Here is a 27,487-nt window from a genome sequence, read left to right on the forward strand (position 1 = left end):
CATTAAAATCTAATTCTAACCAGCATGAAGAATCATTCATGTTATATTTACTTTGAATCACCCTTTCACCAACCCCATGAATTGACTAAATCAGAGTACAGGGTGAAATCAGGTAGATAAAGTAGATTACCTTGACTTACCATGACAACATGATAACAATTGAAATGTTCAGTTTTCATTTTATCAGGGTCATGTAGATACACTAATGATAAGGATAAATAATATAAAGTTTAAACGATAATTATAATAGTTAAAAAAAAATAGACAATAGTACTGACCAGTAGGGCATGGGAAGGTCAATTCAAGCAACGACTACAATAAATATTAATAAATTCATATTAATCTAAATGGACCACAACTGAATAATATAAATGAATTTATTTTACTAAATGTTTGTTGTTACCTGAAGTTTTTTTTTGTTGTGAATGTAATGTTAAACTTTGATAGTAAAATATTATGTTTATAAATATTGAATAACTGAATTGTGTATATAAATATTCAAGGTGTATTCAGTTGTACATGGGAAGGACATGGGATGATCATGCAAGAAGGAGAGAGAGAGAGAGAGAGAGAGATGAACTAAAATAAAATAACAAAGTTTATCGATTTACTGTTACCAGTCAACTGAACAGAATGCTAATGACTTGTGATCATACCCTTTTTGAATATCATCGATATCAGGGTATGCAAATAAGGTTTTCTCTTGTTATTCTGTTGTAACTTTTTTGTTCCTTTTGAATTCATTTTGCAAACCAATGCATTTTCTATGGATCTTTTTTTATTATCTTCCTTGATGCGATGAGAAAGAACAACAAAGTGAACACTCTGTATACTCGGCTGTTATTATTAATACATGATAAGTTTCTCTCTCTCTCTCTCTCTTTCGTTATAAAAATATTCTTACTATTTTCTTACCTTCATCTGAATAGTCACATTCGTATTTCCATCATGAATCATGCAAAAAAATCTCTCAAGATCAATGACAAATATGAGCCAATATTTTCATTCTCTTTGATTATTTTATATATTCATGGATTTTTCTTTTTCTTTCTAAAGAAATTATTTTCATATTCTTGATGATAAATCTCATGAAGTGAATTTCATTTCTAGATAATCTCAATTTCATGGTTGAATAAATTAAATAGCAGATCAAAAAGTATAAAAATACTCGACACTTACTTGTTAATGTTGAATTACGAATATTTTTCAGATTTTTTTCAATATTTGTTAGCTTAAATTGACCATTAAATTTGTTGATTTTCTTTAAGAAAATTACCTAATAATTGTTATTATTTCTTTTGATAACAGAGAGTTTGCCAAAGAAAGAGAAAGAGTCGAGAATCGACAATCGTTCTTAAGATTGCGAAGGCAAGAACAATTAGAACGTGAATTGGAAGGTTACGTCGAATGGATAATTAAAGCAGGTAAGATAATCTCATTTCCTTACAAGGAAAGAGAAAAAATTTCGATTCGATAATCTAATTGGTCAAAATTTCCAGAGGATGTAATACTTGCCGAAGAAAGAACAACGGAAGAGGAGAGAATTCACATTATGGAAGGTAAATAAGTTCGAAATGATTTGCTCGTATTTTGTCGAAATTCGAAATCTAACTAATGATCTTACAGTTAAGCGACGACGAGAGGCAACGAAAAGCAAGAAGGGAAAAAGCACCTTGAGTAAAAACACCGAAGACGATGACGAGGAAAACGCAGAGGAAGAAGAGGAAGAGGAAGAAGAGGGTAAGAAGAAAAAAAAGTTTCTCTCTCAATTAATCAATAACTTTTTCTATTCAATCATAACAATCAAAAGATAATCAATTTAATCAACACAATTAAGCATATTAACTTAATCACGATAAAGAAAAAGTTTAGAAACCTTGATAACCAAAGTAATCAAATCACTAGGAAAGTTTTTTATTTATTAATTGTCACCAATGAGCTTTAATCATGTTTCAAAAAAAGTGTCAATTCGTTAATTGTTACAATCAATTGATAAATTATTCTGCCCTTGATTTAAATTGTATTATAATATTTGAGTGAAAGTTAATTTTCATAAATCTAAATGGAAGGTTAAAAATTGATCAAATTGTTGATTAACTAACTAAATGATTACTTAAATTGTTAAGTGGTTAAGATAATGTAATGTACAAGATAAATTAACAGGTTGTTGATAGTTGGGATAATTAAATTGGATCTTATTGATGAGTGGTAATCATGATTGATGGGATTTGATAAGTTACAGTTATTGATTTTGCTGTTGATTAATTGTTACAATTTAATGATTGTAATACAAACAATTTTAATCACTTTGTTGATGATGATTATGTTATTTTATTCCTGATTAGTGTTGATCAATCATGATACCGGTTGAATTTTAAACGATCAGACATTTGACCAGCTGATCGAAATGTTGATAAATCAATCAAGAGTGTAAATTGTGTTCGTTAGATGTTCATGAATTATCATGAACCATGAGGAAATTATTTTTACATGGATCAAGAATCAGAGATTACTGACAGAATTTTTTTTTCTCTCGTTCTTTTTTTTCTGTTCTGATAATTAATCAATAATATTCTTCTCTTTTTTCTTTCTCTTTCTCTCTCTCTCTCTCTTTCTTTCTTTCTCAAAAATCCTGGATTCCCATTCGATCAAATTTGTTCAATCGTCGATTGTGAACAAAATACAAATTCTGAACCTAAATCCATTTACTCACCTAAGTGCTTCCTAAGAAGGGTGTACTTAAAGGTATTCACGATTAATTCTGATAACGAATATGCTAGAAAATGGTCATTATAAGCTTGTTCCATGTTCGATTCGATTATGATTTTTTTTGAACTTATTTTTCTTAAAAAAATCGTTAATCAATAGTTGACTGTTTGATAACCTTTTATTAATTTTATGTTCTTGTAACTTTAACGGTACTTTGAAAAGTACCAATAAACGGAATCGTTGCTTCATTTGACTCGTTATAACGAACTGAACGAACTTACTCTATCTCTGTGTGTGTCTTGTTCTGGCTCTGAACTTTGTTCGTAATCACTCAATTTCATGATATCCATTGAATACTTGATAACTAAATTTTTCCAGCATCATTTGATTTCAGCATTTCAATTCATTTTGGTTAATTGTTTGTTGTTATTTTTGTTTATTTTCATTTCATTTCATTGGAAATTTTTAAATACTACAAAGTTCAACATGATGAACGAAAAAGTTTCCACAATGAATGTCAATCAATCAAAATTCATGATCAATTGATCAAAGTTGAACTTTTCTTTTCCTTATTCTCAATCAATTAATTAATAGTTTTGCTTATGCTTAGTTTATTTATTAGTTGATCTGCTCTTATGCCAACAAAAACAATTAATCATCATCATCAACATGATAAATCAAACAACAATTAGTAAAACATGATAATGTTAATACCTTTTATCTCTTATCAATTATAAAAACTGATAATCAATTTAAATTGTTGCCATTAATTGAGTTCCCAATCCTATTGGTAATGTAAATTGTATGAAATTGATTATCATTGTTGATTATCAACAAGATGAAAACAATGTAAGGTAAACATAATTTCAGAATATATTGAATTTCTATGAAAAAGATTTTTTTACTCTGCCAATATGTAGAATTGAATATCCCCCTGTGTCAGAATTTTTCTCAATGATGACAGAATTAGAATAATAATGGAAGAATAAAGTTGAAATTCATCTTGTTTTTTTTCCTCTTCTCTCTATCTCCAAATAATCATGAGCATTAATGATGTTAAAGATAATAATTTCTATATTTGTAATGAGGAAAAAAGAAGACACCAAATACTCTGAATTTGATCAGAATTTTGAGAATACCCTTCTGAATAGAAAAGGTAAAAACCTTGCAAGTTGAATAACCTTTTTATCATAATATCAACATTCTGTTTAGATGTTTACCTGTTATTCAATATCTTCCGAGACTGTGCATACCCATGTTTTCATTTTCTTTACTTTCTCTCTCTCTCTCTATCTCTCTTTCTATTTTCATCCTCATCCTTTTTCCAAGCTGAATGTTACCAGATTCACTCTGATATCATTATTATCATCATATTACCTGTTTGTTTCACCTTATGAAATGTTAGGTGGAAATGTAATCATTTCTTTTGGAATGTGAAACATTTCAAGAAAATCCCCCAAACCATATAATCAACAATGAGAATCAAAATTTCCTGAATAATTTCATGATGATTCTGAATATGAGAAGATTTTTCTTTTCCTTTTCTCTTCCTTTATTCATTTTCCCAATCATTTTTTTTCCTCATTTTCTTTAACACAATCAATTACCATTTCCTCTGTTAATAGTTTAGACTTTCAATTGTTTACAATTAAGGTGAAAATTAACTGATTAAGATAATTGTATTTACTATTTTTTGCAATTCCATTCGGATTAAATTATACTTTGATACTTTATTGGTTTGATTGTAGTAATTGTTACTTTCTAATAGATTTGATAAATACTTAAATTGTTGTTGGCGTTGATGATGATGTTAATTTAGTTAGAAATAGTTAATCTAATCAAATTTAATCATGTGTCTTGCTGCTACTACAATCATTGTAATCAATTAATTATGATTGCAATTTAACCTGCAAACAAACAAACAAAAAAAATTGATTCAATTGATTAAACAAACACCAATATCAATTGATTTAATTGTCTCACTAATTGAACGTAATGTTTAACAATTAACAAGCAAATATAATTGGAAAAAGTTTGATTTAGTTTTCTGATTAGATGGATCAATTTTTTTACCATTTTAATTTAATTTTAAATCTCAATCAATTAATTGATTGTTAATGATGTTGCTCTGTGAATGGGTTGGCCTTTTAATTTTGCTAATAACGATAAATAGTTTGATTAACTAATAACAATTAACTTAATCATCAATAAACTTTGATTGAATGTGTTGACCCAAATTTAGTTAATTTTTGTTTTTTATTATTATTATTATTTAATTGTGGTTGATAAATTGTATGAACAAAATAATTAACATCAACAATCAAATTTATTTATTTCTTGCTTTATATTTTTTAATTAAATTAGTTGTTAATTACTAAATGACAAAAAAAAAGTTAATTTTATCAACCATTTTGATGATAAACAATTTAAATTGTTTTCTTGAATCTAAATTATGATTAGTTAAAAGCATTTGACTCTCGCAACCTCTTAAACAATTATATATATTAAATTAATTGAAACAATTAACCAAAAAACGAAATTAATTAACCCGAAATTAGCTTGGAATGATTAATTAATATGAATATAAAACCAGATTTAATAACAATTAACTCTTACAATTAAAAATATGAAACATTTTTTTGCTTAAATCATTTTGTTTGGGTTTGATTACAAGATCGATTTTTAATTTTGAAATGTTTATCATAATCAATATTTAATTTTCCTTAATTATTATGATTTAATTAACAACAGATATGAAATCAATCAATCAACAATATTGCCTTTTAAATGCTTCTTAACCCTTTCCATTGTTAATCCAAACAATTAGATTAGTTTTTAATTAATTTTCCCTCAATAAAATTAGCGCATTCGATTAGTTTAATTAAACGAACGTTGAAACAAATTAACATTCGATTATTTGTAAAGATCGAAAACTAATCGATTTTTTTTTTCATTTTCTTTTCTTTTGTATAAAAATTTTATCCTAACACTTAATTTCTTTCAAATTGTCAAAAATAATCACACAATAATTAACTGATTGTTAATTATATCGAAAACAAAAAGGATTCGCTCGAGCTTCTTACCTTCATTCGAAGATTAAAAATCGAGGAGCTTGTAAAGCTTTTTGGAGGACAGAGAAAAGAGTCAGGTAAGTGTTGGTCATTCTAATGGTCAGTGGATTTTGATGGTGATGCGGATAACATATAAAGATTATCGATCATCATAATGAGTGTTTAATTAATTTCGTTTCTATTCAAATATAATTACAGATCATCTGTTCGTCGAGTGATTAAATCTCAAGCTTTCTATTGGTTTGTGATAGTTTTAGTTTTTTTAAATACCGTTTGTGTTGCCGTTGAACATTACGGTCAACCTCAATATGTGACGGACTTTTTTTGTAAGTACCCAGTTAACCGGTCAATTGGTCACTATCAATGGTCATCGAGATACATTAATCACATTTCTCACCTTTTACAGTTTACACTGAATTCGTATTCTTGGGTTTATTTATATTCGAAATGTTTTTAAAAATGTACGCTTTGGGTTTTACAACTTACTTTAAATCTGCCTTTAATCGTTTCGATTGCATTGTAAGTTTACTTTGAGAAAAGTTTCTATGGGTCAATTTTTTTCGACTTTTTCGAATATTTCTAACTCACCTTTCTAAAATTCTAAAGGTTATCTCTGGAAGTGTTTTTGAAGTTATCTGGGATCATTATAAGGGAGGATCTTTTGGATTCTCAGTTCTTCGAGCTTTAAGACTTCTTAGAATTTTCAAAGTTACCAAGTAAGTTTTCGAGTTTATCTTTTTTTTTTTGCTTCAGCCTCCCTTGTTATCATTTACTTATCGATTCTGTGGTCATTTAATTTGGAATTTATCTTCTTCTATCTATCTATTTTAGGTATTGGTCATCATTGAAAAACTTGGTCGTCTCCTTATTAGCATCTATGCGATCCATTATCTCTCTGTTATTTTTGCTCTTTCTTTTCATTCTAATCTTTGCTCTATTGGGTATGCAACTTTTTGGTGGAAAGTAAGTTTATCGATTATCATTTATATCATTTATTTTGACCTTTCACACTGATAGTTATGTATACACACGTACCTTTGATTAGATGGTAACCTTTTTAATCTTTATCGGGATTAGATTAGAGCAGATTGTGTGTAAGGATTAGATATCTATGAGATTATATTAAATGTAATACAAGAGATTTGCCTTTGTGATGGTTTTAAATGTTTACCATTTTGCTTTTGGTTTTTAAATTGTTTCTCATTAAATTGTTTTAGCTTCAATTTTCCTGAGGAAACACCACCGGTTAACTTTAATTCATTTGTTGTCGCCCTGCTAACGGTATTTCAAATACTCACTGGTGAAGATTGGAATGAGGTTATGTACCAAGCCATTGAATCTCAGGGAGGTGTTGACAATGGTGGAATGATTTACAGCTCATATTTCATCATATTGGTGTTATTTGGTAATTATACTCTGCTCAACGTGTTCTTGGCCATTGCTGTTGATAATTTAGCCAATGCTCAAGAATTAACTGCCGCGGAAGAAGAGGAAGCCGAAGAGGATAAACAGAGAGCCAAAGATCAACTTGAAAATGAGATCGCCAACCTAAATAAACATGGAACTGGTACTGGAAATGCTCTTGGTTTACCTGAGGTAAACATTTGTCCACCTTCACCTTTGCAAAGTGGTAAACAGGTAGCAAAGGGAGGTGGTAAAGGTGATGGAACCAAATCAAAAGATGATAAAGGTGATGGTGAGAAAGGTGATGAGGAAGAGGAAGATGTCGTCGGTCCTAAACCGATGTTACCTTATTCATCAATGTTTGTACTTTCATCTACTAATCCGATCCGTCGAGCTGCCCACTATGTGGTCAACCTGCGTTACTTTGATTTTGTAATTATGGTGGTCATCTTTTGTTCATCAATTGCATTGGCCTGTGAAGATCCGGTCAATGAAGATTCACAGATCAATGATACGCTTGAAATTTTCGACAAAGCGTTTACAAGTGTCTTTACCGTTGAACTTTTACTGAAAATTGTCGATCAAGGGATATTCCTTCATCCAGGTTCTTATTGTCGCGATGTTTGGAATATAATGGACGCGGTTGTGGTCATTTGTGCTCTTATTGGTTACGGTATGGGGTAAGTTCGATCTCTTTGGTCTTTTTTTCCTTCTTTAAAATTCAATCTTCCTGTAAATTTAATCTCTCGCACTCTGAATCGTAAGTTTCTTAGTTTCAACTCGTTGGTTAACGAGAATTAACTTTGATTGTCTCTTGATCAGTCGATTTGTTTTTACTCTCGATTTCTTCTTCGTGTCTTGTTATTTAATACATAGACTCTTACATGTAAACCTTTAATTCACTTGTGATATGTTGGTAGTTATACTAATCCTTTCCAATCTCAATAGTCAGAAATACTATCCTCTTATCCTTAATCCGGATTAAAATTGAACAAAGTAGCTACAAGAATCATTATTATCAAGTAAGTGTAAGATAAAATCCTTTGTAGTCTTAGACAATTACCCAGTAACTATTACCTTGGATATTTAATCAATTGGGTTATTGTCAATTACTGAGAGTTAATTGTTTCTTTCATTTAAATTGATTTACTGTTGAGAGTAACAAAAGTCTTTCATTTCTTCAGTATCTCTCTCTCTCTCTCTCTAAAATGTTAATCCTAACCCTTTGAATACATTTTAGATTGATTTTAATCATTAATTTTAATTAATTGCATCTCTTGACAGTGAAAAAGATGGAGCTGAAAATTTAGGTACAATTAAATCACTTCGAGTACTTCGAGTCTTAAGACCATTGAAGACTATCAAACGAGTACCTAAATTGAAGGTAAGTTTTTGAATCTTCAGTCTTCATCTAAACTCAAATGATTAACTAATTTTGATCCTAATTTTTCCTCTCTCTCTCCTTAATTTATCTAGGCTGTATTTGATTGTGTTGTTACTTCATTGAAAAATGTATTCAACATTTTAATTGTCTACATGTTATTCCAATTTATATTTGCTGTTATTGCGGTCCAATTGTTCAATGGTCGTTTCTTTTTCTGTAACGATGAGTCCAAATTAACTAAAGAAGAGTGCCAGTAAGATAATCGATAATTTGATCGATTGGAATGAAACAAATTTCTATTAATATTTCATGTTTATTTCTTTTTCTAGGGGTGAATTTTTTCGATTCTCATTCAAAGAGAACAGTTTACCTGCCGTTGAAAAGCGAGTCTGGGAAAGACGAAATTTCCATTATGATAACGTAATGGCCGCAATGTTGACCTTGTTTGCCGTTCAAACAGGTGAAGGTTGGCCTGGGTACGTTTCAAATCGAGAAAATAATAAGAGCCATCTAATGATATGGAATGTGAAAATTCAAATGAATCGTATTAATTTCTCTCTATTATTTTTCATTACAAAATAGAATTTTGCAAAACTCGATGGACGCTACTTTCCAAGATTATGGACCTTTGCCTCATTTTCGCGTTGAAATGTCCATTTTTTACATAATCTTCTTCATTGTGTTTCCATTCTTCTTCGTGAACATATTCGTTGCCTTAATTATCATTACCTTTCAAGAACAAGGTGAAAAAGAATTGGAAGAAGGTGAACTTGATAAGAATCAAAAATCGTGCATTGATTTTGCGATAATGGCTCGACCTCAACAGCGATATATGCCCAAGAACAAAGATTCAGTTAAATATCGAGTTTGGAGGATCGTTGTTTCAACGGGTTTCGAGTATTTCATCATGATATTGATTGTTTTCAATACACTTCTCCTCATGATGAAGGTAAGTCACTAATTTAATTTTCCATCAAAAGTTCATTCTCGTGTTTTCCTTCATCTTAATCAATCTGAACACGTTCAATTTTTTTCCTATCGACTTTAACGAGACTTTGCTCTCGCCCCCACCATCAAAACCCAAACAACAAAAGATATTTATCTCTACACTTGAACCATAAATATATAAATACAATCATATCCTCGACAAAAAAATATCATATAAAATATTATCGAAAACTTTACATGTATCTCTGTGAATTTTCCTCATCCTTTTCTCGCTTCTTAACATATTAAGATAAAACTGGGTCACAGAACTTTTCAGATAAAGTGCTCAGTTTATCTTCTATCTATCTCTCTCATTCTCTTCATCTTCCCGACCCTATTCATCTTCTCTTATCAATAATATTTCTCTCTTGTCATAACGACGACAAAAAAATGCTAGATACTTAGGCCCATAATCGACAAGTAAAATTAGGCGAAACTAGAAACTACAGTAGATTGAAACAATAATACGAACAGAGGTCATTGATATTTCAACTTTGCCCTGAAGCTAAATAAACTGTAATTACAATATAAACTCGATTCCAAAGAAAAAGAAATTTCAATATTCTCATAATATTATTAATGATCATTCTAATGAGCATTCATGTCAAAGATTGAAATATCATCACGTTGACCTAAGGATTTCAAGTTGAAGGAAATGTTAGCATAAACAGAACGGACTTTAAACATAAACCCTTACATGGTGATAATATGAATATAAACTATTGATAATATCACCATGAACTGAAACAATCCAAGTTTTGCTTTCGTGAAGTTATCTTGGGGTTTGATGAACAGTTCGTTTGACACACACACATACACAAAAGTACACATAAAGTAACACGAAAAACACTCAAAAAACACATTCACCTTTTGGCGATCTTGATAAGTATTCGGGAAAATCGTGAAGTTAATCTTAAGCCTCGTGATTTATTATTATTGCATATTGAATCTGCATCGTGTGGTCATTCAGGGTTTATTATCATCAATCTCTACTCTGAATTATCATGATATTTTTAAGAACATTTCTAAAAAAATTCTAATAAATAAATTGTAACTTCGAGTTAAGGCTGTCATCTTCATAGTTCATTTTCGAAACTTATTGGTAACATGAATTCTGGATGATAATAATGTACTACTTTCGATAACTCTGTATTCTTTAACAATTATCTAACTAATTGACTTTGATAGTTATTCTTTTGATAGATAATCAGTTTATATATAAGTTCAATTTATCTGCCAATGATTATATCCAATTCTGGGAGGGAATCCTAATAATAATAATACCCTTTGTAATACATTGATTGAGCTTCAAGTTTATCAGTTGAAATCGATTTGTATTTAACTGATGATTAACATTTAATGATGACATGATTAACATGAGATCTGATTGAATTGATTGGTATTTATCATGAATTTCAAATTATTTGTAAAAGTTGAAGCAGAAAATCATTCATATGTAAGTCTCAGTTGTCCATATCCAAATTTAGCTTGGGTCAAACTCAGAATTAATTTGAACTGCAAGAGAAGCAGAGAAACTCATTCAGTTAGAAGATACAAAAGTTTCATCAATGATTCCAGAATAGAGATTCATTTTATTCAACGATAGATGATATTATTTACTTCACCATGGAATTTTCCCTTTCTCTCCTTCTCTGTCGAAACTGTGTCTTCATCTTTTCACCTGAGATGGAAAAAGCATCAATGAGCTTGAGTGAAAAAGAAACAGAATGAAAACGAGAAAAAAAAATTCTCGATCGATATTCTGGAAACTCTGGTGAAAGAAGATGATAAAAGATGAGGAGCAACGAACTTCTTTGACCTGGAATCCTTGTAAATGTTTTTTCTCATCTTCCTCATTTCATCTCTTTCTTTTTCTCTTTCTTTCATCACAAAAATCTTTTCTCTTCACTCAAATCTAATATAATTATTATTATTTGATCTCAATTCTCATTGTTACCGTTATGTTGTTTTAATGATAAAAATTCTGACCCTCCCTTGAGTAATATCATAAATGAGGAGTAGAAAAAAATTAACACTCAATTATCACAATTAACAGGGTAATTCAATTACTATAGATGATTAAGTTTTCCTATGATGATACATATAAATAATTACCATGGAATGGAAAACAGGAAGTAAAAATTGATAATATTGTGCTTCATTTAGGAATAGAAATGAATGTTTGAAATTTCAGGGAAATTCTCATGTTTCACCTTGAGATTATTATTACAAAATTCCAGCTCATAAATAATCAGCTGATCATTTATTTAGGACTAATAAATAAGCTTCGATCTCATAATCATTTATTATAATTTGTGATCATCATGTTCCTCCGATATTACCATGAATAAGATGAGATAATTCATGATGAGAACTTGAACGAATTACATAAAATGATCAGGATAAACTGAGCTCTAGGAAAATACAGATTAAGTTATTAAATCTCTCTTAGTCTCTCTCATTCTATTGAACAACTTTCTCCATGAAATCTAGAACTTTTTCAGAGTTTTCACTTGAGAGATTGAATTTTATCTCTCTTTATGTTATCGATTACATTAGATGATGGAAGAAATTTTCAGCAACTATTGTTACTTTATCATCTCTTTCTTTCTCTCTGTCTCTGTCTCTCTTTCTCTCTCTCTCCATGATTCCAGATAGAAATATAAGTAAAAAAAGTTCTAAAAGATAAAAAATAACAGATTGAAATGTTCAAGCAGAATCTTGAGTTTACTAGATTAAATTCACTCAATACATTACATTAAATTGTCATTAAAATGATGATAATCATTGATAAATCATCATGAAACAATTAAGCTTCAATTAGATTAAATAATACCATGATAATAGAAAGTTAAACATAATATTAAGAAACGAGAAAGAGAAAGAGAGAGAGAGAGAGAGAGAAGAATGATCTTGATTTCGTGATATAAAATTTCATCAGAATTTCAGAGGGTAAATGAAAAGGAGAAAATGAAAAGTGAAATCAATGAGAAAATCTCTCTCTCTCTCTCTCTCTAAATCGATTTCTTTTTGTGATAAATTGTTAGGTGAAATCGCTTTGTAAAAAATATGAATTCGGGAAAAAATTTCTGTGATTGGAGTGATATTCTTGGTGTAATAATGTCAGATGAAGTTGACATAATTATTATTACCTGACTTAACATGACAATAAATGATAATGATAAACATTGAAAATTGAACTTTCTCTGTTTATCATCAGAATTCATATTCAGATTTTATCTCTCCTCCCATCATGTTTCATGAAGATTATAATATATATTTTCTCTTATCATTATTATTATCAAGTGAATATCATTCAACATTTTCCCTCTCAAATATATAAATGAGATAATATTCAATGCTCTGAATATCATGATGATTATTATCACAATGTATGTTAGCACTTTTTTTCTCACCAATTTTCAATCATCATCATCACCCTGATCATGATGATGATGGGGACAAATGGAAATAACAAATAGAGAAATTAACTAATACCCTGAAATGGGCGGAGAAGGGAATTGATTCTGTCAGGATAATAATAACATTTTTCTTTCTCTTATTTTTTTCTCCTCTTGATGTAATACTCATGGAAAGTCACTTAGAACTTGTTTCTTTTTTTCTCTTCCATGTAATTTTTATACATTACGAAAACGAAAATGATATAAATGTTTTCTATTCTTTTCTGTTGTTTTTTCAACTCTCTCTTGGTAAGAATCATGATGATAAGAATGATAAAGATGATCATTCTCATCTCAAGTTTGTAGGCAACGAAAATGATAGAACTGATTCTAACTGTAACGATCGTTATGGTCCTTGACTGAAATTCTGCATCAATCTATCTGTCTATCTTATTGTCTTCCTTTTATTCAGCATTCGTATCATCATCATCTCATCTTTTTTCATTTTATCTGGTTTACGGTTCATCTATTTCATCAACTTAGCTCATCCTCACATATTTCTCAATGATTTCTTTCCATGAGTATGGTGAAAATCAGAGAGACCGTTCCCAAGTTACAGACAAAATGAGCAATCAAATGATAATATCAAACTTTTCTTTTTGTTTTTTTTATTCCTTCGTCTCTCTTTCACTTTATCAATTCCAGATATGGACAATTTCAGAATCTATCAGCTGATTAGTTCTTGCACAATTCCATTTGTGACAAATTCATTTTTTCTGTCAGTTTTTCACTCAGTTCCATGAACGATTCATAACTTTTTGTTTAGAAACTCGACAAAAATAAAGAAATAGACTAACATTTGTCTAATTATAATCGACCATTAATCAATCATCATGATGGTCAAACTGAACAGTAGGTTACAGTTTCGAGTTGTTATTTTTTCTTCATAACCATCAGTCTAATTTTCATGATAGTTTCCTATCATTCTAATCAATTCAAAGTCTGAGTCCATAGTTTACATATTCTCCAGGCTAAATAACCCTCACCGCAAACTCTTCCCTTTTCTTATGCTTACCTTAACTTAATTGACTAACTTTCACTTCTCATAAACTTGGATTTAAATTGGAAAAATTTCCCGGGTAAAAAAAATTTCTATTTTTTATTCTATCTATTCATCTTTTAGCATAATAAAGCCAGCCAGGAATTGAAAGATTTACTCAGATACACTAATATTGCATTCACGGCGCTTTTTTCCCTTGAATGTTCCCTCAAGATAATTGCGACTGGAATTCGGGTAAGAGTGCTAATGTTTCATGCTGAGAAAAAAAACTCAAAAAATTGAAACACAAAAAAAAATCTAAAAAGACTCAATTAATATGCAAAAGAAACAGCATAATCAGAATAGGAATCATCAGCTATCATGAAGAATATACAATGTATTCATGGGAAAGAAAAAAAAATTCGTCTCTCTTGATGAAATTCTGATTAATTGCATGTTACACAATTGATTATTTGGTATTTTGAGCAATCATCATGTTCACCGTTATCATCTGAACTTATAAATGAACCATTTCTCGAGAGTTGAGTATTTCAGTATTCATCGAACTTCAGTTTATCTCAATTAATCTCTTCGCTTTCTTATGTTTTAATTAAAGTCGAGCACCGGAGAGACAGATAAATTTGATATTTTCTTTCCAAATCTACGGATATATTTAACTTCTATCGAATATCAGTTGATTTCATTTCAAATAAGTTCTAACTCGAGACGATGTTCGGTAATTTACACTTTTCTATGTGTGTTGATAATTTGCATCTTGTTTTCATTGTGAAATTTTATCTGCATCTTGATTGATTTACCTTGGAATTGAAATTGAAAATGAATGAAGAAACAAAAAGCCTGATGATTGCATGAAAAATGAATGGTACCAATCAATGATCAATAGATTAATTGATCTAAGTCATTATTGATTAAACGATTTAAATTGCATGCTAATTGTAATTAAACTAACAAGCATTATGATTATCAGCATCTTGACCAAAGTCCGATATGCACGATGGACATTCACACTCTCACATATACATAAAATTTAACCTTTGACACCCTGACCATCAGAGTATCAAAGTATAATGATGAACAAAAAAAAAGTTCTGGTAAATGACAAAAAAATCATCGGAAAATCAACAGAAATTAATTCATTATCATGACAATTAACAATCAAAGGGAAATATTGTTGACCGTTTAAATTTTATTTTAATCCAATTGACCCCCAATAGGCTTATTTTTATGTTCTTATTAATCAAGATCAACAAAAATTGAGAGCAATTAAATTACAACACTAATAGAATAGGAAATGAGTATGTTACACTGATTTCGAAACAATTTGCTAATTGTTTCAAAGTTCTTTTGTTTTAACTAACAGCAAGTCGATGACGAACCAAATTGATGATCGATTATCAACAGGGAGGCGAAAAAAGCGATAAACTTGATTTTCGGCTTGATGGACTTTGAAAATTTCCATGGGAATGAAAAAAAGATTGTCCATGATAAATGTTACATGGATGAAATTTATTCTGTTGACCAAAGTTTTTTCAGAATTAGAATGAAAATGAATATACTGTTAACATGGAAGATTCCAGGGGAAAGGGTGAGGTTTTGATATTGATGAGAATTCCAGTGAAATGTTTTCTGTTTCATGGACACAGTCTAGTGGAACATTACCATGAAAGAAAATAGTATAACTATTATATGAAAAGAAAATGGAGTAAAAAACTCAAATTTAGAATCAGAATCATCATGTTAACCATGACAATGGATCAATAAATTGATTCACCAGATGAAAAGCTATTCTGAATAGTTGATGAGCTTATTTGCTTTTATTCATTATTATTAACATTAAATCAATAAGTTAGATAACAATTGGAGGGATAAAAAATCAATTTCAATTTTAAATCTTTTCCTTTGTTGATAATTAGTTAAAGCGGTTGGTATATTTTTGTTAATGGAAAGTGAAATTTTCAAGGTTCATGAGGAGATGAACATTATGATCATTGTGTTGATGATTACAAATTCACTCCAGGGGTTAATCGCACGTAGATTTAGAGTTACAAGATAATCGATCAATCAATTTTGACCTCGTAAAGGTGATCACATCTTTTCCCTCCATTTTATTCTCCCTTTTCTCTTCCAATCTCCCATCATCACTTTTCTCCATCATCTTCTTCCTGGGACATAGACTTGCTTCTAGTTAACTGACCTACTTTTCCAATACTCTTTCAAATTTCTTGACAAAACTTTTCTTCTTGTTGGATTTTTTTGCTCTTCTCATCCTTTTCCTACCCCACTCACTTAGCTTATCCTCTTCATCTTTCCTCTCCAATTATCATGATAATATTTCATCATCTTCTCTCGAAACCCAGAATTTGATATAATTTTCCCTCTTCTCACAATCATATTATTGAAACGTTAATCCTCCTCCAATACCTTAATGATGATAATCATTACCATTTAGATGAATCCACCTATGCCCTTCACAATTGATCAATCCTTTTAATCATAATTAACACAAAAACTTTCAATTAACATGCATTAATAATGATAATTAAAATTAAATGAACACCTTTGTCTTTGGGTCAATCTAAAGATGATTTTCAAAATTTTCTCACATTTTTCTTTCTTTCTCTCTTTCTCTTTCTCTTTCTCTCTCTCTTTCTTTTTTCCCTTTCTTTCTCACACCTAAAACCCATTCTCACCTTAATCATCAATTTGTGACACTTTTTCTCTTTCTCTCTCTCTCTCTCTCTCTGTCTTTTTCCCGTCATAACTAATCATATGTTCATTATCTCAGTATCATCATGCAGCTGATCTTTATCTGGATGTTCTGAGCTACATGAATGAACTTTTCACGATTTTCTTTCTATTAGAATGTATTCTCAAATTAGTGGCATTTGGATGCAAGGTTTGAATCCCTATTCTAATTTAACACTTTTCTTTTCAATGATTAAAGCTAATTACTGACGGAACATGGAAATCAAAAGTAATAGACAGTTAAATCATCTCAGGAGTTATTCATTTCTTTTCAGATTCAGTTCAATCTTTTAATCTTAAGAATCAAATTTTCATTTCAAGCTCTTTTTTTTCGTTGCTCTTAATTGGAATACCAAATAACTTGTAACATGTTCAAAGAAATTGGAACTTTTTTTTTCTTTCCAGAGAAAATTTCATGATCTTTCATAGACTTTTGTTTCTCTTTTTTCATTGTTTTTTTTCTCTTCATGATGAATCATTCTGATTTCATACTAATCTTCAATTCATTTACAACTTCTCTATACACAATCATCTTCACCATGGTGGTTTAATCATCAACCATTGAACAACCACATTCCTACCTCTTCCACCTTCATATTTCCCTCCATTTTTCTTTATCCAATTTTCATTTTCGCCCACTTGCGGATTCGTCGTATTCATATCGCTCAGAACTTTTTCAAAGATTCTTGGAATGTATTCGATTTCGTTACTGTTGTTGGAAGTGTTATCGATGCAATCGTCATGGAGTTTGGGGTATGAATGTTGATCAACTTGTCACAAACTAATAAATTAATCTATTTGAATTTTCCAACTAACTAATTCTCTATCATTCAAATCAAATAGTCCCAATTAAGATCATACCAGTTCAATGTTGGTTTCTTACGATTATTTCGAGCCGCTCGTCTAATTAAACTTCTTCGTCAAGGATATACTATTAGAATATTATTATGGACATTTATACAATCATTCAAAGTAATTAACGACAATAATGGTGGCGAAAATCATATTAACTAATTGTTTCATTTAATTTCTAGGCCTTACCTTATGTATGTCTACTAATCGCCATGTTATTTTTCATCTATGCCATCATTGGGATGCAGGTAAATAATATCATCTAAATCATACGAAACAGTTAAATTCAATGAGAATGAATTTCAATTCCAAACAATTGAACATTTTTCAATTCATTGATCAAAAATGAAAGCAAATTGCAAACATTTCAGCCCATTTGTTATGGAAAAGTTTCCCTAATTGTTTGGTGTATCATTACAAACAAATTAACTTTCCTCTTTGTATATTTACATGATTATTTGTCTTCATTTTGAAGGTTTTTGGTAACATCCGACTGAATCCGGAAACAGAATATAATCGTCACAACAATTTTCAAACATTCATACAATCACTTATGCTGCTCTTCCGGTAAGTATACAGAAAATGATGAAAATAAACAAACAAAAGGATGTACATGATAACCAGTGAATTAAACTCCATCATCATTATCCCCACCACCCACCCCATAGATGTGCTACTGGTGAAGCCTGGCAAGCGATAATGTTAGCATGTACCAAAGGAAGACCCTGTGATCCTGGAACTCGGAAAAATAAACCCGAATGTGGGTCAATTTGGTCTTATGCATATTTTGTTAGCTTTATATTTTTCTGCTCTTTTCTTGTAAGTTAATTAACTGTTTTAATTGTCATATTAATAACAATCTAAATGCAATCACGATTGTTTAATAATATACAGAGCTTTTCAACTTCATTTACAGTTATGAATCAAGAACAGTTTGCCCTACAATAATCAAGCTACGAACAACAAAATTCAAGGTCATTGAGGTCATATCTAGAAGAACCATCTAGAGGTCATTTGAAAGTTTTCTTGAACATAAAGTTATTCCATCAGAGTTTGAATATGAATGGAAATGAAGTTGAATTAGCTCTGTATAAGGATAATTAGTCTTAATTAATGGTGAATGTTTTTCTTTTTATTTAGATGCTCAATCTTTTCATTGCCGTTATCATGGATAATTTTGATTATTTAACTCGAGATTCATCAATTCTGGGGGCTCATCATTTGGATGAATTCATCCGAGTGTGGGCTGAGTATGATCCAAATGCCTCAGGGTGGATTCACTATACGGAAATGTATGATATGCTAAGGAACATGGATCCACCGTTAGGATTTGGTAACAAGTGTCCAAATCGATTGGCGTATAAGGTAAAGGAAATTGGTTCATCTTTTCCTTGGTATTGATTACGATTATCTAACTAATTGGTTCTCTCATTTTGTTTATACGATTGCTTACTAATCATAGAAATTGATACGTATGAATATGCCTGTAAGCCCTGAGGGTAAAGTTAACTTTTCGACAACCTTATTTGCCTTAATTCGTGAAAATTTAAGCATTAAAATGAGACCAGCTGAGGAAATGGACACTGCTGATAGAGAGTTAAGGGAAACGGTCAGAAAATTGTGGCCTCTTCAGGCCAAGAAAATGTTGGATAAACTTATCCCAGCTGATGATGGTAATTAAAGTTTCAAACACAATTAAGCATGGGAATCATCAACAATCAAAGTCTAAAATTAATTTTATTTGAAATTATGTAGAATTGGGTCCAGGAAAATTGACCGTTGGTAAGATTTACGCTGGACTTTTGGTCCTTGAGAATTGGCGAACCACCCGCTTTGGAACTGTCCCAGGTTCCGGCCTAGCTGTAAGTTCCGCTCGTTCATTAGTTACCTGTGGAATTATTATTTTTGTTTTTATTTCCATTAAGTTTATTTAACTTGATTTTTATAAAAAAAAAATTAATTTTCTAATTATAAACGCTAATCACTTTCTCTTACCAGGTAAATTAATTCATATTACAACCTGAAAATCAAACAAACAAAAATCATAAAACTGAATAAGCTAATCTAACCCACTAATCATAATATTATTAATTAACTCATAACAATCAACCTAATTAATTAACTAACTATGATGATAACTTATTTTTCCACTTAATCATTTCGATAGTTACTTTTTAGATTTACAAAATTATCACTTGATTCTAATACAGCATTTACATTGAGCTTTAATTGTTGAACTAATCGCATTTGACTAAACACTTTCTGTTAAACAAATCAAATCAAGATGAAAATTCTCATAATTGATAAACTTTTTCGTTGAATTATTAATTTACTAATTAGATGAGTTTTCGAATTCATCAAAAACTTTTATTCGTAATCCTTGATGTTCATTTTGTTTCTCTGTTCTTCGATCTGTTAGAACTTTTTCCAATTTTAGTTCTAAATTTTCTCAGCTGATTATCTCTCTAACATAAAGAACAACAAAGAGAAAAAGTTTGAAAAATTGTTCTAACAATAATTGGAAGAGAACATGGAAGAAAAACTTTTCTAATTCTTCTGAAACTTTGCAAAAATCGATATTTATCAAATAAGATCAATGATAAAAAAGAATCGAAACTCAATATTTTATTTAGAACTAAATTTCCCGCCTTTTCCATCAAAATTGATCTAAATCAAAATCTAAATTAAACAAAAATTAGATTTAAAAACTAAACTGATAACACTCAATGATAATTGATTTAATTTTTGATAAAGCAACAATAATAATAATCACTTAATGATAATAATGATAATCCGATTCTAATCCGATTCTGTATTTTATTTATCTTTTTATTTTAATCTCAACAATTATTATCACATTAAGATTATAATTATTGTTGTTATTTAATTTTACTTTATAATTATTTTTTTTTAGTCAATTAATAATCTAATTGCAATTTATTAATAGTTTGTAAGTTAATTGTTAATTGTCGTTATTGTGTATTGTGTTTTTTCAGGAAAAAACTGCTCTCCCTACTTCTGGTGATGCCTCGGTAGTGTATCTCAATAATTATTATTAATTAATTAATTGGAACAATCAAATTTGATCCTCCAACCACCTTGATTTTCAATCCTATCCATAACTGACCCTTGGTCAGTTGATATACTTTGCATCTTGTAATCCAGTTTCTGTTGAATGTTGATGTTTTTTAATCATTTTCTTTGATTAATTTTCCTTCACCAATTCTCACCCTGCTAATTGTTCATCAATTTGTTTTCTTAATTGTTGTTTAATTATCACTCGCACCATATTTTATCTAATTTCCTGTTTTTCTCATAATATTATCAGAGGATTAGTAAAATTTAGTTATTGCTGATCCTCTGATTTTATTAATTAGCTGGTTAGATTTTAGTGAATATTTAGCTGATTAGTTGAAAATTACTTAATTGTTAACTTTTTTTCTTGTATCTTTTGTTTTTTTTATGTTATTTCAATGTTTTCATGTTCTTTCATTGTTTCTCAGTTATCAGTTCAGTTGATTGTTAGAAATCATGATGAGTTCTTGGTGATAAATTGTGGAAATTGAAAGTTTCATAATCAATTATGATCAGATTTTCATCATCATTATCGTCATACAAAACTATTCTGCTATTTTCGCCGATGTTTTTACGATTTTCTTAGCAATTATCCTTCCTAGAGACTCGAGACTTGAATGACATGTCATATTGAAAGGCCAAGGTCTTTGAATATGACAATTGAATATCGGTCAAACTCATCTTCTATTGAAAGAATCAGTTCAGTTTATGGTAATTAGATAAGAGATTGAGTCAGAACTTTTTTTCTTTCGTTTCTGCTTATCTTCAATATAAAGACTATTAATGATTTACTATCGATCTGAAGATATTATTCTTACCATCGCTAATGAGTTAATCGGATTGTTTTTTTTTCTTTTTCGAAAAACTATCATTATTATTCACTTTGTAATCCATCACAATCTTTTCATTCACACAAAACAAGTTCACTATTCAATACTCACAACCACCACCTTCACCATCACTCACTCACTCCACTCACAAAATTCACAGCATTTCAATTAAATTTCAATATCTTTCTCTCTCTCTCTCTCTCTCACACACACACACTATTCACACTTAATTTTATTTTTCTCATGGTTTTCACCACAATTCCATTTGATTCATTTATTATCTCAAAATCTTTTGGTCAATATCAACAATCATTTTATTGGAAAACAACTTATCATCTCATCATCTTTTTTTCTTCTCTCTTCTCTCTCATTTCTACTTCCATATTGATATTAAATCAACATCACCATGAAAATTGATAACTTGATTTTATTGATCAAATTAACAATTGGTTTAACCATAAAAACTCAAATGATTGTGATTGCTTATCAACTTTATCGTTAATTATCGTCAATGCAAAATTATTTATTTACAATTTGATCTTAAAATGTTGAAATTAAATTGAACTGTGTACCAATAGCGTCCATCGTTATTACAAAGACTCATGGGTGCAGTTCGTCAGAGTAATTCCCATGCCACTCGAGATCCTCATGATGAACATTATGACAACGGAAGCGGAGGTCAAGAGGCAAGTCGCAAAGGCTCAGTAAGATCAAATCTAAGGTAATTTCCAATTGTAAAGTAAACTTTATCAGCTGATTAAAAGATGAGATCTCCCACCAGGAAGAAGAAAGCATGTAAATATCATCCTTATAACCGAAAGAAAAAAACTTTCTCTTTGTTTTGACTTTTTGTATTTCCCGCGAAAAAAAATTCCAAAATTCTGCATACTTTTCGTTTCTATTTCGTTCTCTCTTTTTTTAATTGTTTCTTTTTCGTTCCTTTTTCTTACTTGATTTGATTTGTTTAATCCAATCTCTCCCTTACTCACAACTAACACTAATTAACCCATTCAGCTCTGAACTTCAATAAACTCTCATCATATTCAATCATCGCTCATCATTGGTATTCTTTATTTTCCAAAGGCCAATGAAAAGAAAATGAGAATTTCCAATATTCGAAATTTTATCATTATAAACATGTTATTGATCTTATTTCAGCGTCGATGATGAGGATGGCAAGGACAGACGTCGATCTTTTAGTTTCCTTCGACGAGGAAGTAGTAAACGCAAGTCCAAGAAAGACTCGAGTGAATCGCGAAACGTTGACACTCAGGTTTGATTATTTTAACACTCAACCAGCAAAACAATCAAATTAATTAGTAATCAAATAAATTGCAAGATCAAAAAAAAAAACAAATAATCTAATCATAAATATACAACATTCATCATGGAATATGAAATAACCAAAGTGAATACATTAATCGTCTAAGTCTTTTGTGTGGCAACGTTTTTGTTTGTTTGTTTTGTCGCATTTGCATTTAAATGTCAACAATTAAATCTCACAAGTTATTTAATTTCAACAATTAACGCAGAACAATCATCTTACTAATAACAATCAACATTAATCGAAAGCTTTAAATAAAAGCGTCGATATCAACATCGAAATCAATTATTGGTTTATATTTGGAATCAATTGTTTTGTCCATAGTGTTCAAAGTGTTGCTTGTCTCTTAAATCATCTTGGATTTAATTGTATTGTTGATAGTTAATCAATCTTGTTGTTGTGTTAATCAAAATTGTTTTCTTGCCGTTGTTGTCGTTGTCGTTTACAATTCACTGATTGTTGATGTTTATCATGTGTATTATTTTGTTGATCCACCACATTTGCACATTCACACCATCCAAACCTCATTTCCCACCCTCCAAGTCCAATTTACCACCGCCACCACCAAATGGCTTGATTTGCATGTAAATATAAGCTAATTGTTGAAACAATTAACTTAATTGTGCACCGTACAAACAAAATTCCTTTAATTGATTGTATTTCTTTCTTAAACTTTTCAATGTTTCAATTTTCAATTAGTTTAATAATCTAATCATTGTGATTAATTTTTGTTAATCATTGTTTATATTCAATTTTTAATTACTACTCTATCATTATCATGACACAATTAAGCTTAATTGTGATTAATTATTGTCTCAATTATATTTACAGTCTAGGTAAAAGTTATAATCAACTTTTTGTTCAGTCAAAAATGTTATTTTCATATTTTTTTAATTGTAAGGACTTAATTATCATTATTATTTTTGTATTATTGATTTTTAAATTGTTAATTTATATATATTTAACATTATTTAATATTTAAATTGCTTGGATCGTTTTAATTGCTTTGTTAATTGTTGTCAATTTTATGATTTACGGTTCTTGCTTGATTTATTACTTTCGTTAATTTTAGTTAATTGTAACTAAATTTAGTTTTTAATTGATTAACTTTTTATCGCAGATTTAAATTACAATTGATTTTGGACTATTTGAAAATTTAATTGTACTTTTTTTTGTTACCTGTTAATTGTGCTAATTGTTAATTCATTGTATTAATATAAAGGCGATTATGTATCTACTATACAATTTAATTACAAATCTTTCTCTGTTTTTTCATCATCTAGACAATTAAGTAGTTAATTAAGTAATTAACAACTATTAGTGGTTACGATTGTTAATCATTAGTAAATTTTGATATTAATCTTGATCTGATTTAGTGATAATTTACTAATCATTTAAATTAATTTTCCTTTGGTAATTAATTTAATTTTATCTTTTTCTTGGTTTTCTTTTTCTCTTTTGGTTTGTTCTTGTTTGTTTGTTGATTGTTACACTTAATTGTCAACAATTTAGGATCAAATGTCTCAGCAAATGGCTCATCTTAAACCAGAATTACAAATAACTCGAGCTGGATCTCGATCGCCGTCGCCGACTCATGGGGATGAGGAGTCACCTCCAAAGGGTGGAATCCATCGAGGTCGATCGCCCTCGACCCGATCAAGGTTACACTCACCTCGACCATCAGATGTGGGCTTTGCTGAAGCTGTGTCCGATGTAGTGGACATAGTCAAGTACGAAACATCTCGAAAAGGTCGAGCAAGACGTAAGTGTTAGTTGCAGTTATTTAGATTATTAATTGTTACCTTTAATTGTTTCAATGTTGTTTAATTAGTTACATAGGGAATTTGTTTAATCCTCTACGACTATTTCACTGAAAATCTTAAGTAAAAGTTTTATAAGGTCAAAAGTTTTACCAGAGGACTTATCAGAATTGAAGTGCGCTAAGTTTCAAGTTTCAAGGTCATTGTGGTCAATTCTACAAAAGAAAATACATTTAGAGGTCATTCCAATTATGTAGTGAAATAGCCTTAGGGAATAAAACAAATTTCCTGAATGAATAGTTGTATTTTATTGTTGATATTTTTCTTTGTTTTCGTTTGTTATTTAACTTTGATTTTCCTCTTTCGACAGACAAATTGCTTGGTGACGAATTTTCATCTTACGGATCACCGATACTTGGACGATCACCAAGTCGCCGTCGAGCATCATCCCGACGTAGATCCCGTTCCCCATGGAGAGGTCCACCACCAGATACAACAACAGTTGAACCAAAGGGTCGAAGTCGATCAACCAGTCCAGCATATCGTACCACGTGCCTTGATGAAAGATCACGAAGTCCAAGTCCGATAGACCATGGTCATGATCCAAATGCTCCAGGTCACAATCAGGCAACACCAACCTCAGGTCAAGCGGATAACTATTATGGTACAACCAAATTAGCTGAAAGAAGTCGAAGTCCATCACCACAATCGGCTGCCAGTGTACCAGTGTCACGTTTACGAGCCGCTGCAACCGTTATAAACGCAGCGGGAACCCTTAACCGCTCTCGTACGGGCAGAAGACTACCTGCCACACCCTTCGTTAAGCCTACACCATTAAGCCTCGGTGGTTCTCAATCAGTTGAAGGAATTAATTTCCCAACCTTATCCCATTCGCCGACAATTCCGATGATTGATAAATCACCAAATAACATTAACTTTCCCCGGGTTAATGCATCACCAACCCGAACCGCATACGGACCAGTAAGTAGATTTAATTTAATCACAATCAACCAAAAAAAAAGTAATTAGCTAATAGAGAAGCTGATGAAAGGGAAAATTAATTCATTCAATTAATATAATAGTTGATCCGATAAAAATAAATCACAGATAAAAATCAATCAATAACTAATTCATACATTGAAATGAATAACTATCCAATTGATTTGGTTCAAGTTTCAAAATCTGATAATCAAATCAATTGAAAACTCAATCAATACCTAAATGATAATCAATTAACAATCAGATTGATAAATTATGTAAATTGTGATTTCTTTTTTTAAACCCAAGTAATCAATTGATTACCAATTGCACCCAAATCCATAGTAATCATTTGTTGTATTGTGATTTAATTGCATTATCGTTTGCCTCTTTCCGTTTCCGTATTTATTTCCCTCTTCTTTTTTTTCATACTCACAGATTGAAACGAAAACTTAAAAAAAAACTTTACTCTCTTTAATTGTGGTGATCAGCAACGATGATTAACTGACCAATATAATTAATTGTGCTTTCAATTGCTTATGTGAATTCCTGGTTTACTTTTATTTCCGTTAATTGTGATCAACTAATTATTTTCTCTATTGTGATTTACCAATTTAATTGTTTGCCAAATCATGATGATCTCTCTCTCTCTCTCTCTCTCTCTCTAACTTACACTCTTTCTCTGTGTGTCTATTTCTCTGTCTATTTTATCATCTCTTTCTTTCTTCTTCTGGTCATCGTCTTGGCATTACAATAACTGGTCTGCTGACCACAGATCACAAAGGATATTAATTGATATTAACTGGACAATTCAACATTTTAAATTTATATTATTATTATCAAAGTGATTTGCTCATTGTGTTTAAATTGTTGAAACCAGAAAACAACCCAAGTAGGTTTCATATAAATGAACTTTTTTTTTAATTTCAATTTTTTCATTTGCCTGATTTGTTTTAATCAAATTGATTATACATTTCAACTTCATTTTACGCACATTGTGAATATATATCTCGGAATCGAGGTCATTTGAAGGTTTTTTTTTAAAAGAAGAATATTGAATAAACCCGTCATCACAGTTTCGGCCTTAATATCAGTCCAAACAACGGATCAATTTGTCAATTTGCATAAAATGAGCACCAATAGTGTAAATTGACATAAATTGCGTTGGACTGTTTGAACTTTCACTTTCAAACTTCGATCACCAGGTAATTTAGAATAATTCTTCTTTTCAAAGAAAAAACTTCCAATGACCTCAATGACCTTGAAACTTTAAATAAGAAGTTATTCAATTCTGAAATGAATCTGTACGAGGTTTGACCTAAATAATCCGTAAAGTTTCTGAGTTATATTCATAAACGTGCACAAAATGAAGTTGAAATGCTCTGTATTATTATTATATTATATTATTTATATGCACTAATATTAATAAGTTTAATTTATGATGTTACCTGGAATCGTTAAACCTTGATTTTTATATTACACAAATGTAACAATATATACGATTGATTTATTTTTGTTACTTATGCTAAGGTTGATTCATTGTTATTACAATTAAATGTAATTGTTATGCTTTTAGTTTGGATTCATTTTGTTTGCATGTTTACTGATAATAATTGTTCATTTGTTATGGTCATTTTCATCATCTGGTCAGTTCTCATATTGATTCAGTTCTATGCTGAATTACCTTTATCGCTCTTTTGTCATTCATGGAAAAAAGTTTTTCAATGAAATAAATATTAGTTTCATGATGGAATCAGGGAAAAGAGAAGATGGGAATTCTGACACAGGTAAATCAGATTCAAGAGATAAACGAATGACAATATTAGATTTTTACTCTTTCAATAACTTTTTCTTCTGATGACAATGAGAATCTCGACTTTTTACCCTCTCTCTCTCTCTCTCTCTCT

General features: G+C 30.1%; 1 protein-coding gene across 7 annotated transcripts in view; it reads left to right on the forward strand.

Annotated features, from left to right (window-relative positions):
- LOC128386696 (voltage-dependent calcium channel type A subunit alpha-1-like) overlaps positions 1–27,487 on the forward strand; it is a 107,547-nt gene that overhangs the window by 77,125 nt on the left and 2,935 nt on the right. The window contains exons 9-36 of one of the 7 annotated variants that reach the window (XM_053345765.1): positions 1,309–1,424; positions 1,500–1,559; positions 1,627–1,740; positions 2,719–2,745; positions 5,773–5,857; positions 5,979–6,106; positions 6,187–6,299; positions 6,387–6,496; positions 6,612–6,743; positions 6,998–7,864; positions 8,469–8,568; positions 8,661–8,821; positions 8,898–9,044; positions 9,151–9,517; positions 14,140–14,250; positions 17,431–17,514; positions 17,605–17,733; positions 17,796–17,861; positions 18,089–18,180; positions 18,282–18,432; positions 18,754–18,978; positions 19,076–19,286; positions 19,369–19,475; positions 20,610–20,645; positions 22,097–22,239; positions 22,677–22,791; positions 24,355–24,610; positions 24,973–25,583. In XM_053345765.1, the coding sequence (XP_053201740.1) occupies positions 1,309–1,424; positions 1,500–1,559; positions 1,627–1,740; positions 2,719–2,745; positions 5,773–5,857; positions 5,979–6,106; positions 6,187–6,299; positions 6,387–6,496; positions 6,612–6,743; positions 6,998–7,864; positions 8,469–8,568; positions 8,661–8,821; positions 8,898–9,044; positions 9,151–9,517; positions 14,140–14,250; positions 17,431–17,514; positions 17,605–17,733; positions 17,796–17,861; positions 18,089–18,180; positions 18,282–18,432; positions 18,754–18,978; positions 19,076–19,286; positions 19,369–19,475; positions 20,610–20,645; positions 22,097–22,239; positions 22,677–22,791; positions 24,355–24,610; positions 24,973–25,583 (4,864 nt within the window). Of the gene's footprint in view, positions 1–1,308; positions 1,425–1,499; positions 1,560–1,626; positions 1,741–2,718; positions 2,746–5,772; positions 5,858–5,978; positions 6,107–6,186; positions 6,300–6,386; positions 6,497–6,611; positions 6,744–6,997; positions 7,865–8,468; positions 8,569–8,660; positions 8,822–8,897; positions 9,045–9,150; positions 9,518–14,139; positions 14,251–16,801; positions 16,913–17,430; positions 17,515–17,604; positions 17,734–17,795; positions 17,862–18,088; positions 18,181–18,281; positions 18,433–18,753; positions 18,979–19,075; positions 19,287–19,368; positions 19,476–20,609; positions 20,646–22,096; positions 22,240–22,676; positions 22,792–24,354; positions 24,611–24,972; positions 25,584–27,487 lie in introns of all 7 variants that reach the window. The other 6 variants (XM_053345766.1, XM_053345764.1, XM_053345767.1 and 3 more) reach the window with 6 other exon arrangements.

The sequence above is a fragment of the Panonychus citri genome, unplaced genomic scaffold, assembly GCF_014898815.1.
Source record: "Panonychus citri isolate SS breed McGregor unplaced genomic scaffold, ASM1489881v1 Contig00072, whole genome shotgun sequence".
Classification (NCBI taxonomy): domain Eukaryota; kingdom Metazoa; phylum Arthropoda; class Arachnida; order Trombidiformes; family Tetranychidae; genus Panonychus; species Panonychus citri.